General features: G+C 37.5%; 1 protein-coding gene across 2 annotated transcripts in view; it reads right to left on the reverse strand.

The window, feature by feature from the left end:
- The window catches only part of FAT1 (FAT atypical cadherin 1), a 138,612-nt gene that overhangs the window by 61,380 nt on the left and 62,272 nt on the right, over nt 1–14,960 (reverse strand). For both annotated transcript variants that reach the window (XM_008577432.1, XM_008577431.1), the window contains exon 3: nt 11,124–11,438. In XM_008577432.1, the coding sequence (XP_008575654.1) occupies nt 11,124–11,438 (315 nt within the window). The remainder of the gene's footprint in view (nt 1–11,123; nt 11,439–14,960) is intronic.

Below are 14,960 nucleotides of genomic sequence, written 5' to 3' on the forward strand. Positions count from 1 at the left end.
AATGATGTAATTAAAGTAAAACAAAGCACCATAAGATACAGAAACAGAAGACAATAACTGTAGAATTCCATGTAGCACATGACTATCACTTTGTAAACATGTTTTACATGGGACATTCTAGTCTACAGATCTGTACCCGACCAGCTTTAATAAAATGAAAATGGCCTCAGAACAGTGCTGTTCTGTGCAATTTGCAGAGGTTACAGCTGAAGCCCTGAGAACTGTACAGCAGGTAGATGGAGGACGTCACAGGTAGGCAGAGGAGGAACAGAAACTAAGACTCCTCTTCCAACAGGTGAAAGGGAAAATCGTTCGAATGTGGCTAAGTTAAAAAACCTTTTATCAGTCAAGTGGAAAATAAGTATTAAGCAACAACCACACACTCAGTATTTATGCTTGGTTCTATGATAGATACAATAAATGAATGAGGAATAAGTCCTGGCGCTCAAGGACCTGAACCATGATGGGATCCCCATGAAACACAGGCAAGACCAGAACCAACACTGAAAAGGCACAGCCTACTTGTAAGGACTGGCAGAGAGTCGGGGTGTTGCTTCCCCACACTCCCCTTTCTAAAAATACAGACTGCCTTCTAGGCGATGAGCAAATGTTCACCTTTTCCTACAGTTATCAGTCAGCATCCCTCCCCTTAGAGCTTTGACTATGAGCTCAGAGATACTCTGGATATTGCACTGTCTTTATTTAGGTGGTCTATGACTACATTTAATTACAGCCTGTCCAGAACTCTTGGCAGCTGTGGCCATCTGAGCAGCTATTGTTTGTCATTGCAGTACTGGTGCCGGCGGGATTAGGCTTGCAGCCAAAAGTGGAATACTATTCATAGACTGGAAAGCAGCTCAGAACTCATTTAGTTCAAACTTTCAGAGTTCCACAAAAAGACAATAATAAAATTAATCAAATGACTAGTTAAAAGTCACACGGAGTGGCTGAGCAAGAACTTGTATCCTAAAATCTCTGGATTTCTCTTCTGGTTTGAATTTTATCTTATGAGCTGTTCCTTGCTGAAAATTGACGGTATTAAAACTTGGGATCAACATAAAACCAATATAAGATCAAATGCCAAACTCAACTTACAGAGAATTGCCTCCAGCATTTCTACAAATGTGGGATATAGCAGGGAAAGAGAGGGGAAGGTACCTGATCCATTTTATAAGGTTAAAATCAGGTTGACACAAAACGACTAATTTCACTTAGGCACTTAAATGCAAATCTTAAATATGACTTTAGCAAATGATATTCAGCAATATCTAAATAAACAGAATACCCCTTGATAAAATTTATCCTAAGGATTCAAGGTTACTCGATTTTAGGAAGAAAAGTATTATCATCAACATGTACAGAAAAGGCACTGAATAAAATTTGACTTCTTTCAAACTTGAGGGATAATACACTTCAGTATAAAATAAAAATGAGCATGAGGAACAGGTAAGAAAAATCTATAGATGCCTCCTTAAAATATTTGCACATCTTGGTAAAAAGACTACAAATAGGCAAAATTCTTGTTTTGTTTTTTTTTTAAATGAATTCCTGCCATTGTAATGTGACTAGCCCTTCCTTTCCTTCCTTTGAAGCTATCAAATGTTACCGGAAACCCTTGGGAAGTTGTTTGCAGCTGTAGCTATTTCCTATTGCACTTTGTTCAGTCTCTGTTCCAGCCACAATAAAATGCCATTTACTTTGGTTCAGAAAAAATAGTTGCACAATGATGCTGAACTAGAACACGGATGAGTACCCAGTATCCCCCACAAGCAATTACAACATCATATGACTTTATAATGTGCGTTAGGGATTACTGCATATAAACTATATATCTCTACCAAATCTATCTGCAATCAAATCACACTTCTTATATTGAATATAAAATAATCCTACATTAAATACACTACCCTACTTATAAACAAATGAACAAAAACCAGTTCACTATGTAACACTGTTCTCTACAAAGCATAAGAAACTGTACCAATAATTTCAGCATGAACATCTCAACACAGAATAAGGGAATGAAAAAAAAATGGAGAAAATGGTAAAGATTTGATAAATATACACAAAGCCAACTGTGTAACCTAGAATGTGAAGCTCTGAAATATTTTTAACAGGATATACCAGCACAAAAAATATGACCATCTTAAAACTTTGGAATACTTTATTTTTTAAAGAGAAACAGTTATTTCTCAAGGTAGGAGCAATTTGACTAATGGTCTACCTTCACCTTGCTATATCTTATCTGAGATCTCAATCTTGATAGCTAATATTCTAATTACTATTCTTTAAGGAATTTTAATAACCTGGAGAAGCAATATATGCATCATCTTTTCTAAGCATTCTTGCTTAAAGCAATGGGGAAAAAAATTCAATTTTTTACTTCAGAAATATCCAGCAACAACAACAACAACAACAACAACAACAAAATCAAGAATTAAACTAGTCCCACTCACTAGTAAATAAATAAATCAACAAATCAGGGGTAAGGGAACTACAGCTAAATTGTTTTGGTATGGCCTGCAAGTTAAGAATGGTTTTTACATTTTTAAATGGTTGAAAAAAACTTTTGTGATACATGAAAGTACATGAAATTCAAATTTCAATATCCATAAATAAAGTTTTATTGGACCACAGCCCTGCTCATTCATTTCCATATTGTCTATGGCAGCTTCTGTGCTATAATGACAGAACTGAGTAGCTGTGACACAGAACCTTATGGAGTGCAAAGAAGAAAATACTATGTGGCCCTTTACATAAAAAGCTTAATGATCTTGGGCCGGCCCGGTGGCGCTCCCGCCGAGGGTTCGGATCCCACATACAGACCGGTTCCCGCTCACTGGCTGAGCGAGGTGCGGGCGCGACACCGAGGGTTGCGATCCCGTTGCCGGTCCTGGTCCGGTACGGGCGTGACACTGAGGGTTGCGATCCATTGCCGGACACAAAAAAAGAGACAAAAAGGAAAAAAAAAAAAAAAAAAAAAAAGCTCAAAGAAAACTATGGCACACAGTTAATAAAAACAAATTTAAACATCTAGTTTTTCTAGAAACTTCATATTTTTTGGTCTGAAGGTACCAAGAAATAAGATTAGCCTAAAAAGTAACTCTTATATGATACAGGAATTCCTTAATACGAAGAACAGATAAGATACACACACTCTGGCTCTGAAACCACATTTACACCCCAAAACCAAAGGCACACAGAATGAGTGTGGCACTGTGTACCGAGAAGTGGCAAATATGTAATTCACATCCATCTGGCTTGACCTCCGGGTGACCATAACCTCTCTGAAGACATATAATTATCTTTAAAATGGGGAAAATACAAGTGAGGAACACAGTTGACTCTTGTTATTTGTAATCTCTACCTATCTCACAGAGTTCTTGTAACGATTAAGTATGTAAAAGGTGCTTGTAATATATAAAGTGTAATATATAAAACATATAAAAGATACACTTCTCAATGTCCCTCTGACTCCTAATGAAAGTTTTGTTCCAAAACTTGGCCTTATCCAAAGTGAGGCCAAGAGATGTTAGAAGGGAGGAAGAGTGGTACAAGAAAGATCGGTGAATAAGACAGTAAGGTAGTTAAAAAAAAAAAAAAAAAAAAAAAAACTAGGGATTGCTGGTTTCTCTCTGGCTGTCTCATTCAAGCTTGACTCTCAAAGTGAATAAGGCATAAGATAGCCTAATGCAAATCAACCCAAAAAGAATGAACCAGCAGGACTTACAAGAATCTAACAGTGCAAAGTGCACCAGATCCAATAATGAGACAAGATTTAGAGTAAGGTTCACCCTTCAAAATATATGAAACTTTAACCCTACAAAATCGATGAAGAAAAAGCTAAGAAACATTAAGCTGAAACATAGTTTTTAAAGCATTTAAAATTCCAAGTGGACAGAAATAGATGCAGCAGCTGTCAAATAGCCTAAACCCTTTCAAGATGCACATGTAGACAGACGGAAACCACATACATAAACATATACATATATTCAAAAAGGATGCTCCTACTTTTACTTACTATACATTTCTTCTATACTTATTTTTAGCCTCAAATTAATTTTATTCTCAGTGTATTTGTTCCCAGACAGGAGGATGTACATCAGTGAATTAGAACAGGTAAAAAGTAATGCAATTATTAGGTCAAATTATTAGACAGGATCAGTAAAATGGGCAGTGAAAGGTATGTGGATATGCACATATATTCCTATAATAATGTGGCAAGTTCATCAATAACTATAATAAGTGATTTTTCCAAAAGCACAGCATCTAATAATTTTAAGGAAAAAACCCAAGATGCATTTGTGTGTGTACAGTATGCTACCAACTGTGTAAAAAAGATGAGAAAAAAAACCAAACAAAAACATGCAGTCTTTCTTGCTTGTATATGAGTGAAAGAAAATGCAAACATTAGTTGCCTGTGTTTTAAAATGTACTATCTCTTTGCCCAAATCATCCTAGGGCCAGATACCAGACAACAGGCAGAGCCCTTGTGCCCAGAGTCCCTTGAAATATTCAAAACTAGCCAATCCTAAGCTTTCCAAAGCTGCCTTGCCTTGCCTTTTCTGTGGAAACCACAACAAAGGCTCTTGCCTGGGCTTTCCCTTCCTTCCTTCTGCCTCTCGACTAACCCTGGTGCTTGCTTCTCCATGTGGCCTTGCATTGTGTGGCCCACCCTCCTCTTGGGGAAGTAAACTCTTTTCAGTGGCAGCTGTATCCTTAACTGTTGGCTGCACCCACCTGAATAATAATAAAATCTATACCAAAAAAAAAAAAGACAAAATAACCATTTACAGAACACTAGACATCAGACAAAGAAAGATAATGAGCCCTGAGAGATGAGAAACAAACAAGGTTAAGACTACGATTGCACCAGCTTACTGCCTGGAGAGGGTTTCCAGATAGTCACTCACTCCTACATGAAATCCAAGAGAAATGGAAGTGTATGTCCACATAAAGACTAGTACTCAATGTTCATGGCAGCTTTGTCTGTGGCAGTCAAAAAGTGGCAACAATACAAATGTCTACCAACAGATGAATAAATAAACTGTAGTATATCTATACAGGGACATATAGACATACAAAGAAATGCACTGATACACACTACAACATGCATGAATCTCAAAATAAATATGCTAAGTGCAAGAAGGTTTACTGAAAAAAGAGTAAATACCATATGAATTCATTTCTATAAAATTCTAGGAAATGCAAACTAATACATGTAGGTTGAGTGAGTATCCCTAATCTGAAACGCTTGGGACCACAAGTGTTTTGGGTTTTGGACTTTCCCAGAGTTTGGAATATCTGCATACAAACCAGCTGAGCATCCTTAATCTGAAAATCCAAAATTCAAAATGCTCTAGTGAGCATTTCCTTTCAGCATCATTTTTGGTTCTCAAAATGTTTCAGATTTTGGAGCATTTTGGATTTTGGATTAGGGATATGCTCAACCTACAGTGGCAGAAGGTAGATCAGTGATTGCCTAGGGATGGAGGCAGGGAGCAGTGGGAGGGAGGAAATACAAGGAAGCATGAGGAAAGTTCTGGGAGTGACGGACATGTTCATTGCTTGAGTGCAGTGATAGTTTCTCAGGTGTATAGATAAGTCGAAACATCAAATTATAGACTCTAAATATGCGCAATTTACCGTATGTCAATTATACCTCAAAAAATCTTTTTAAAAATAAAGAGAAATACTTGCTTTGTATCAAAACTTAGAAAATACCAAACATACAGATAAGAGAATAAGACTGTGGTCTTTTCTAAAGCATGGACATGCTTAAAAGTAAAACTTCAAAATTATCTGCCAATTTTATGTTGCACATCACTCCTCAAAGTTCAAATTGATAACTTGAACTAAAAAGACACTTTTGCAAGGGGAGTGCCAGTTTCCTGAGGTTAGTTGTGAATAATGAAACCTGTGAAGCTCACACTAGTCCTTTTTGTTCAAGAATTCCCTTCTTCTTTGTCCTTGACATACCACAAAGCTGTGACACTTTTGTTTGCAGGAATTGTGGCTGTCAAGGCTCCATATAATCTAACATTCTATGTTCTTGTCTCTCTCTCATCTTATACAAATGCACAATTTATTTTAAAAGAAGCAAATTTACCCTAGCTGATATTAAACATAATCTAAACAAAAAATGTTATGAAAATATATGGTGTCAACAAAAGTGTATCATCAAAGGAAAATGGATCATGTCTTTTGTTTGTACACCCTAAAAAAGAAAGCCTGCCGTCACAATGCTTATAAATGTTATAGTAAGAACTGTCTGAGATGCAGAAAGACAGTTCCTGCCACCATAATTAAGCACAAAACTTTGAATGGAAAGATAAAAAAACATTTAAAAAGTTCATTCAAATCCAAAATTCAGATCACTGAACTCAGTCCTAGGAATATCTTTCGTTTGGTTTTCAAAACATTTTGTCACACTAGCAAAAGGAAAAAAAGGTATTGAGAAGATGTTTTCCTTCTTTCCAAAATGACTTTTAGTGAGGTCAGTTGGTTTAAGCTTATACAAAATGTTCCAAGGGATTGCATGTAGACTCTCAAAAATAGGTCATTATTTATAAGAACAACATAAATACTATCTTTAACCCTTATTCTGGTATTCAAGGTTTTCCATTGAATGTAGTCATCTCCCATACACTCATCTAACTTTATATCTTGATCTTTAATACTTACTATTCCTTCAAATTGTCCTCCCACACAACAAACATCCACTATCTCTTCTCCATCAATCTATTTTACCACCTTCAAAATCAGCCCAATTACTTTTCCCAGGGGCCTCACTTCCTAATTATACCCACCATGTCAGTCTGTTTCTCACTTCCTCCAGACCTGTTTAGTACAGCCTGTGCCACACTCTCTTATACCCACTTGTTTCTCTCTCTCTTCTATCTCACTTTTCCACACTGCAAACTTGCAAAGCATCTCTTAGGGTGCTGTACACAGAGAAAAACCTGATGCATAAACAAATGCTTTGAATGATGAATTCAGGTTTTCTCTAGTCTGCTGGATATATAATAATTAGCAGGGTCCCAAATTTATCTTTACCACTAAGAAAAAGTACACCTACTATATTGTATCAAATTTATTTATTCAAAGAAGATGCAGAAATTCATCAATCTACTAAAATCCTGGTTGTCTTACATACAAATTAATACATCATCTGTGACACACGCAAGTGGAAGAGGCACTATCCCGTGAATGTCTCTGGGTGCCCCGCACTCTGCATACACAGCCTTAACAGAGTGCAAAAACACTCATCACTAATGACAATGTGTAAGGACCTGGAAGCCAGTTTTCCCCTAGTTCCCAGAGGTAAAGCCTCACTATGGCCCAGAGCTCTTGATTTCCAGCCCAGTGATTTTTCTCACTCAGCTATTAATTATTAAGTAACATGATTTAGGGTCTCCAGGTGGTGTTATGGGTCAGTAAATCACAAGAACCTTCTTTACTAGACTGTCTTTCATCAGCTTCCACAATCAAGTCCCCCATAATATTGACTTACCTATTAAAAAGAAATTTGCTTTAAAAGTTTTGAGGAAGATGGTCATGTACACTTTGAACCATGTCCAAATTTTCTGCCGAGTTAGGGGAACAAAATCATCTAGAGACAGATCTTATGAAACTATATTTACTACATTCTTTAATAATGCCCATACAAAAATATGGTTATTTCTTTATCTTTACAGACTTAACCATATGGTTTATAATATACTTCATAACAAATATTCCTGTTTACTAACTATAGTTATTCTCCACTATTATCTGCCTTCGATTCATAAATAAATAAAACCTCTTTGCAAACCCTAATAATTTTCTCCAGTTGTGCTGCCAGCAAGATGCACGTGCCTCCTACCCAAGGGTTGGGAGCTAGTTGTAGACTCCAGGAAGAGATTTTTACCTGCTGAAGATAAGGAAGAGTGCAAAAGTCTCTGCAGACATCTTTTCTTGAGTTGTCAGAATAAGAGAGATTTAAAAGGGAGTGGCAATGCCACATCTAATCTCGTTTCTACACCAAGACATAACACCAAGACATAACACCACAGCAGTGATAGCACCATTTCAGAGGCTCAGGCATAACCAAGGTTTCAAGGCTCCTCACAGTAACTCTAATCTAATACCCTTAAGTTTCTTTCTCCTCCTCTTCAAATATATATCATACACAGACCTACAGTATCTGCTCAGATATTCGAAAGGACATTTATTGCTCGCTCGTCTTCATAGAGGACTCAATCTAATCTAAAAGACAGACAGAAGACATAAGAAAATGAAAGCATTTTTTAAAGTTTAATTCATCAAACAATTTTAAAATAGAAATAATTATGTTTTTGAATCACTACATCAAGGCTTTCACTTCTAGATTTCTCTCTCCTCCTCTCTTTCAAGAACTGTGACCACCCCCTGGTTCCAGGCACACCTTCTGGACTCTGAAATCCTCCTCCCAAATTCTTATGAACTAACCTTCTTCTTTTATATCTGACAACACCTTCTCATTTTTTAGCTGTTAGTTCTCTTTTATTTCACAAAAAAAAGGGTGCACTCAGTGACCACTTGTGCAGTAAAAGCAGTATGCAACCACAATGCTAAAACAAGCATGTTATTAATCATGTACAGAGGCTGTTTCAAGTTTGGCATGTTCTTGTCTTAATTCCAACCCTTTTTCTTGGGCTCAGGGTCCTGCACCATACCCCCTGTTGGGAAAATGGAACAATTTGGTCAGGTTCCCCTTGCCTCAGAGCTGGTTCAGGGTGGTTCCATAAACATTGTGTGTGAATGGAGTAAGTGGGCCTGCAAGGTGGCGCCACTATGGCTGGTTTTTACTGCCTACAGTGCCCGCCCTGCGTGGCCATGTTTTTTCCAGACCTGCAGCTTCCAAGGACCGTGTGGCTGGTTGCCTAGCATATGGACCTGCGTGAAGGGGTCTGGTGACCCAGCCTGGTGTGTGAAGGGTTTGTGACTCAGTCTGTGAATGGACTTGAGGGGTCTGGGAGCTCCAGACCCAGCTCTAGCTCAACCGCTGGCGCAGCTGGTGCAAGATTACCAGCAGGTAAAAGAGCTGTGACAACCAGCGTGGATGCCTAGCTTTACAATTGGCATCACAAACAGGATTAAGAGCTAGACAATTGGCACTGTGAGCAGGATAAGTGACATCGGCCTTTGCCTTAGCCTCGCAGTAGCCCTTGTCGTAGCCAGACACCCCCAATACATCTAAAAGAAAAAACTCTCATATTTTGTAAATTTTTCTCCTATACAAATTTTTATAAGGCTCAATCAGTCTTAATTATCAATAAGATTCCAAACTCTCTTCCTTTCTCCATTAGAGGAACACATCAAAATCTGTCTATAGGGAGAGAGTATAATTGTCTCAAAGCAAAAAGAAAATGCTTATACATTCCAAATAAATCTTGACTTTCTGTTTATTTTTGTTTGTTTCTGGTGGCCGGCCCTTGACCTCAGTGTTAATAGCACCATGCTGTTTATTTTTAACAATCAAGAAAGACGGTCATTGTAAATGTCAGGTTAAAATATGCTGATAAGAGGTTTAAAAACTAACATTTTAACATACTTTTCAAGAAACAAAATACTATATACATCTAAGATTTCTATCAGGTATCTTTCTATGGGCATTTACTATACATCCTAAACTCCAGCTTCTTTCCACCTTCAGAATTGCTTCCTTTTAAGTTCAACAAAAGAAATTAGAAAATAAGAATGTTGCAAAAAAAGGGATAACAAAGACTGGTAAGGAAGCTGAGTATTCTTCCTTAATTTTGATTTTTGTGTATTATTTCCCTGACACGTCAAATAAACAATCCAGTAACTGAGCAAGACAATTATCCTAGAATAAGGGTAAGGTATAATAAGCAAACACATGATAGAGGTATATAAAGTATTAAATAAATATCCCTCCTCAGAATTTTCTGTTAACTAGATTCTACCAATAAGTATGGAATAACTGCACAACATCTTTGTTTAAGGTTGATAATCTGAATGATAAGTAGTTTTATTTTCCCACAAATAAACTGTCCTCTCAATGTCATATGGTGGTTCTTATTTTAACTCTGGTCAATAAATCAAACTGTACTAACTCCACATGTGAAGTTTTCTTGCACAAATGAGAGCTAAGTTTTCACTACCCAAATGATAGCTAGGTTGAACATTTTTGTTGTGTGTGAAATAATATAGGACATTAAAAACTAAGAATAAGGGCCGGCCCGGTGGCGCACTGCGCTAGTGCGCCGCTTGGGAAGCGCGGCAGCGCTCCCGCCGAGGGTTCGGATTCCACATACAGACCGGTTCCCGCTCACTGGCTGAGCGAGGCGCGGGTGCAACACCGAGGGTTGCGATCCTGTTGCCGGTCCCGGTCCGGTACGGGGGCGACACTGAGGGTTGCGATCCGTTGCCGGACACGGAAAAAAGACAAAAAAAAAAAACCAAAAAAAACTAAGAATAAGATAGAATACACTGTCAAATGTAAAAGAGCAAAGATTAGAAGTTTATAAGAATTTTGTAAGAGAATTTGTGGGTCAAGAAGCTATCTTCTTGGAAGGAGGGGGTCACAGACACGGAGAGGAGAAAAAGTTAGAATGAAAAGGTTTGAGGTATTAGCTCAAGAAAGTAACTACCCACAATCTGAAAAATGCTTATTCCTGATCCCCCAAGACCTGCAAAGATATAGCAATGCTCTACGGGAAAAATTTAAAACATTAAAAAACCAGTGAACTGTGAAATAAACTCTTTTGATATTCTTTACAAAAAGCAGAGTTAAGAAAATTCTAATTCTTAGCAGCAGTGGAATGTGCTATAAGCTTAAGATTTATCACTAATTTAAGAGTTTTACTTAAGTAACAATATTTGCTTTTTAACCTGGGAGTGAGACTCTACTAAAGAGCAAAATTGTAAAACAGCTTCATAAAAGCAAATTCAAAGGAAAAAAAACATAATTGGACTAAATTTTCACCTGAAGATAAAAGTTTGTTGTGAGTAACTCAAAAGGAACATGATTCATCAAAAACTAAAGAAAAAGGATGTAATAGATAAATGCTAATTCTTAATTTTATCCATATCAAGAGAGTATAAGCATGAACAGTTCGTATAATAGTATTAGCACATACCTGTTTTAGGATGTATTGAAAAGAATCCTTGTGGATTTCCACTTGTAATTTTGTATATCAGCTTGTCATTAGAGCTAGAATCTGGGTCAAATGCCTCAATCTGGACCACAGATATATCCTTGGGAGAATTTTCCATGACTTCTGGATAATAAACAGGCTCTGATGTCAGTGGTGCATTGTCATTGACATCCTCAACTTCTATGTAGATCTCTATAAATGATGAAAGAGGCACAACACCCCGATCGGTTGCATAGACTGTTAGCCAGTAATGGGAGGTCGACTCACGGTCCAGTCGATCTGAAGTCTCTATGACACCTAGAGAGAAAGAAGAAGAAAACATAAAGTAGCATGTCGAAAACAATGGCAATTGCCACTTTGAGGAAATGTCAACCTAATAATGACTCTGACTTAATGAGGGCTTGTCATTTACCAGTTGTGTGATCTTGAGCAAGTTATCTAACCTTTCTGTGCCTCAGTTTCCTTTCCTAGAAAATGGAGATAACAGAATGCTCTTCATAGGTTGATTAAATTAACTAATAAACATAATGATTAGAGCAATACTTGGTACATAATACAGAATGTGAAAGTACTGGTTATCATTACAATTAGGTGTCAGGCACTATATGGAACACTTTAAAAATACTTGTATTATCTCATTTAAGATTCAAAATAACTCAATGAGATGGGTACTAAGAGATCATCTAACAGCCCAATACCTGATTTTTCCAAAGAAGAAATTTATAACTGGTTGAAATTTGTTGACTTTCCTAGAGGTTAATCAGGAAGCCAGGGACAAAACCAGAGCCATGGCCCAGATCTGAGTCCCCATAGTCTAGTGCTCCATGCTCCCCACATTGTATTCCAGAAGCAACACTCCTCAAGACATCTTATTCTATATATCCCCCCCACTTTTTTTTTTTTTTCAGTGGCTAAGAGACTATATCCATTCAAAGTCCAGAATAAGGGACTACTAAGGCCTTCTGTGTGCTGAAGACCTTCTGCTTCCTTTAATCGCCTTAAGCAAATGGGAAAACAACCAGTGTGCTAAAAAAATATAAATTCTCCAAATACAGTATCAATTCCAAAAGTGCAGAGGCTACATCATTCTCAAATACAAGTACCCCAAGACCTTACACAAAGCACAATAATTGCTTATTAGATGAATGACTATATCCATTCAAAGTCCAGAATAAGGGACTACTAAGGCCTTCTGTGTGCTGAAGACCTTCTGCTTCCTTTAATCGCCTTAAGCAAATGGGAAAACAACCAGTGTGCTAAAAAAATATAAATTCTCCAAATACAGTATCAATTCCAAAAGTGCAGAGGCTACATCATTCTCAAATACAAGTACCCCAAGACCTTACACAAAGCACAATAATTGCTTATTAGATGAATGGATGAAACACATAAGTAGAGGTTGGTACAGAAAAGTTCTCAATTGGGACCTAAAGTAGGACATGTGTCTTATTAAGTTAAACTGGCAAGTGATAGAGTTATATGATCACAAAAAAAGAGGGTTAGAGTATCGATAATATTTTGGCCCAGCCACTGAAACCAGTTAAAATCTTACTTAATCCCAGATTAACCTCTTCTCAGGAAGATTAAAAGTGGAAATACCCATTTCTCTTTGGAAAATCCCACTTTTTTATTCAATGGTGTAATCTTGCCCTTTGGCGTCCAAAACTTATTATTGCATTTTTTTCTCATGAACTGATGACTCTGAACTAATGATACTTTTAGTGTACAACACCATGGTCCAGGTTTGACTTTGGGAAACCTACAACTCTAGAATCACTGAAGTTTCTCATTTGATGCAAAGTACTGTGAGAAAAATAACAAATACCAATGTCATCTATGCTCAGCAATGAAACAGTGTTTATCTCAATCAAAACAAAATCTGTATTTCATATTTTTGATCATTACTTAAATTCACATATTTGCTTGTGTTTAGGTTGTTAATATCAGAAAACTCATTTATTCTGAATGTAAAACAATCACACCTAACACTCCCAAAAGGGCTCACAACTTAAAAATAGAAAAGTAAACTAAATAATAAAATGTGAAATAAATCATCATAAAATGAATCTGTATTGCCATTCAGAAGCATTATAATTTTTTACTATTGCTTCATTAATTCTTACTGAACCCCTGAAAAGGATCTATACTACTACTTCTAGAAGTATAGAATGAATCCTTAGAACTAAATAATAAGAACTAACTGGTTTCTCTTTGCAGCAGACAACTGAGGAAAATCTCAAAGATGTCTCCCTTTTTTCTCAAGTCCAAATATAATCTACACATACTCAACCCATTCACTAAATTAGTACAATTATATCTGCTTGTAGTCTGGAAGAATAATCGTTTCCAGTTTCTCTTATTCATCACGCCCATCAACTGACACAAAGGGAATGGGGAGAAAACAGAAGGTTCTCCCTACGAGGATTACATATTAACAAAATGAGTATACATGTGCTCCTCTTGTGTTCTGCCACTTCATTAAAATAAAACTCATTTGACAGGTGAAATATTACTAGAAAATTTCAAAAGGACAGGTACATGGTGCTTTTATTTACCTCTTTTTTGGTTCTAATCCTCAAACAATCCATTCTGCTAGTCACTTTTTAAAATTGTGCCTCCCTAAATGTGACTTAGAGGCATTTAAAAACCATGATAATTATAGAATCAATTTGCTCAGTGTTTACTATATGCCAGGCACGTAACTATCATTACATGCATTATCTTATATAACTTTTTTTTTTTTTTTTTTTTGACTAGTAAGGGGATCGCAACCCTCGGCACAGGGTGTGGTCTGCACCACACTCAGCCAATGAGCACACTGGCCATCCCTATATAGGATCCGAACCCGTGGCCTTGGTGCTACCAGCACCGTGCTCTCCCGAGTGAGCCACGGGGCTGGCCCATTACCTTATTTAACTTTTATATCCAACCTGCCTACACATGTGATACTATTATCCCCATTTCACTAATGAAAAACACAGATTTGGAAAGATAGGAACTTTCCTAGGGTCGTAGCAAATGACAGAGCTGGAGTTCAGACACCACACATCTCTGATTCAGTGTCAGCAAAATTCCCTGTCAGTCCTATGGCCTTGGTGCTACCAGCACCGTGCTCTCCCGAGTGAGCCACGGGGCTGGCCCATTACCTTATTTAACTTTTATATCCAACCTGCCTACACATGTGATACTATTATCCCCATTTCACTAATGAAAAACACAGATTTGGAAAGATAGGAACTTTCCTAGGGTCGTAGCAAATGACAGAGCTGGAGTTCAGACACCACACATCTCTGATTCAGTGTCAGCAAAATTCCCTGTCAGTCCTATTGTCAGTATGACAAAAGTGGAGTAAACAAAACCTAATGTGATAACTTGGAAAAGACAAGCCAAACTTCATATTTCATCCATTTGTTTTACATGTCAGTATCAAAATGACTGTATTAAATGCTCGTTCATACACAAGAGCTTTCTCCAGTCTCAGGGTGGAAGGAAAAAGAAATATAAAATGGAAATATATTATGAGGTTTACAATCACATACAAAAACAGCTATTTTCCATCACGTCTATGTCTAGCCTGGTGTGTAAGTGTCCAGACTGTAGTGTACAATGATGAGACGGTCTCTGTTCGAAACTGCTCCTCTCCCCCAATCAATTGCGCAACTACGGAAGCAGCCGTATCCATTTTACAATGACCCCACGCCACAGTTAGAAGGGGAATTTTCAGGGGCCGGCCCGGTGGCGCACTGGATAGTGCGCCGCTTGGGAAGCGCGGCGGCGCTCCCGTCCGAGGGTTCGGATCCCACATACAGACCGGTTCCC

Source organism: Galeopterus variegatus, unplaced genomic scaffold (assembly GCF_000696425.1).
Source record: "Galeopterus variegatus unplaced genomic scaffold, G_variegatus-3.0.2 Scaffold1508, whole genome shotgun sequence".
Classification (NCBI taxonomy): Eukaryota; Metazoa; Chordata; class Mammalia; order Dermoptera; family Cynocephalidae; genus Galeopterus; species Galeopterus variegatus.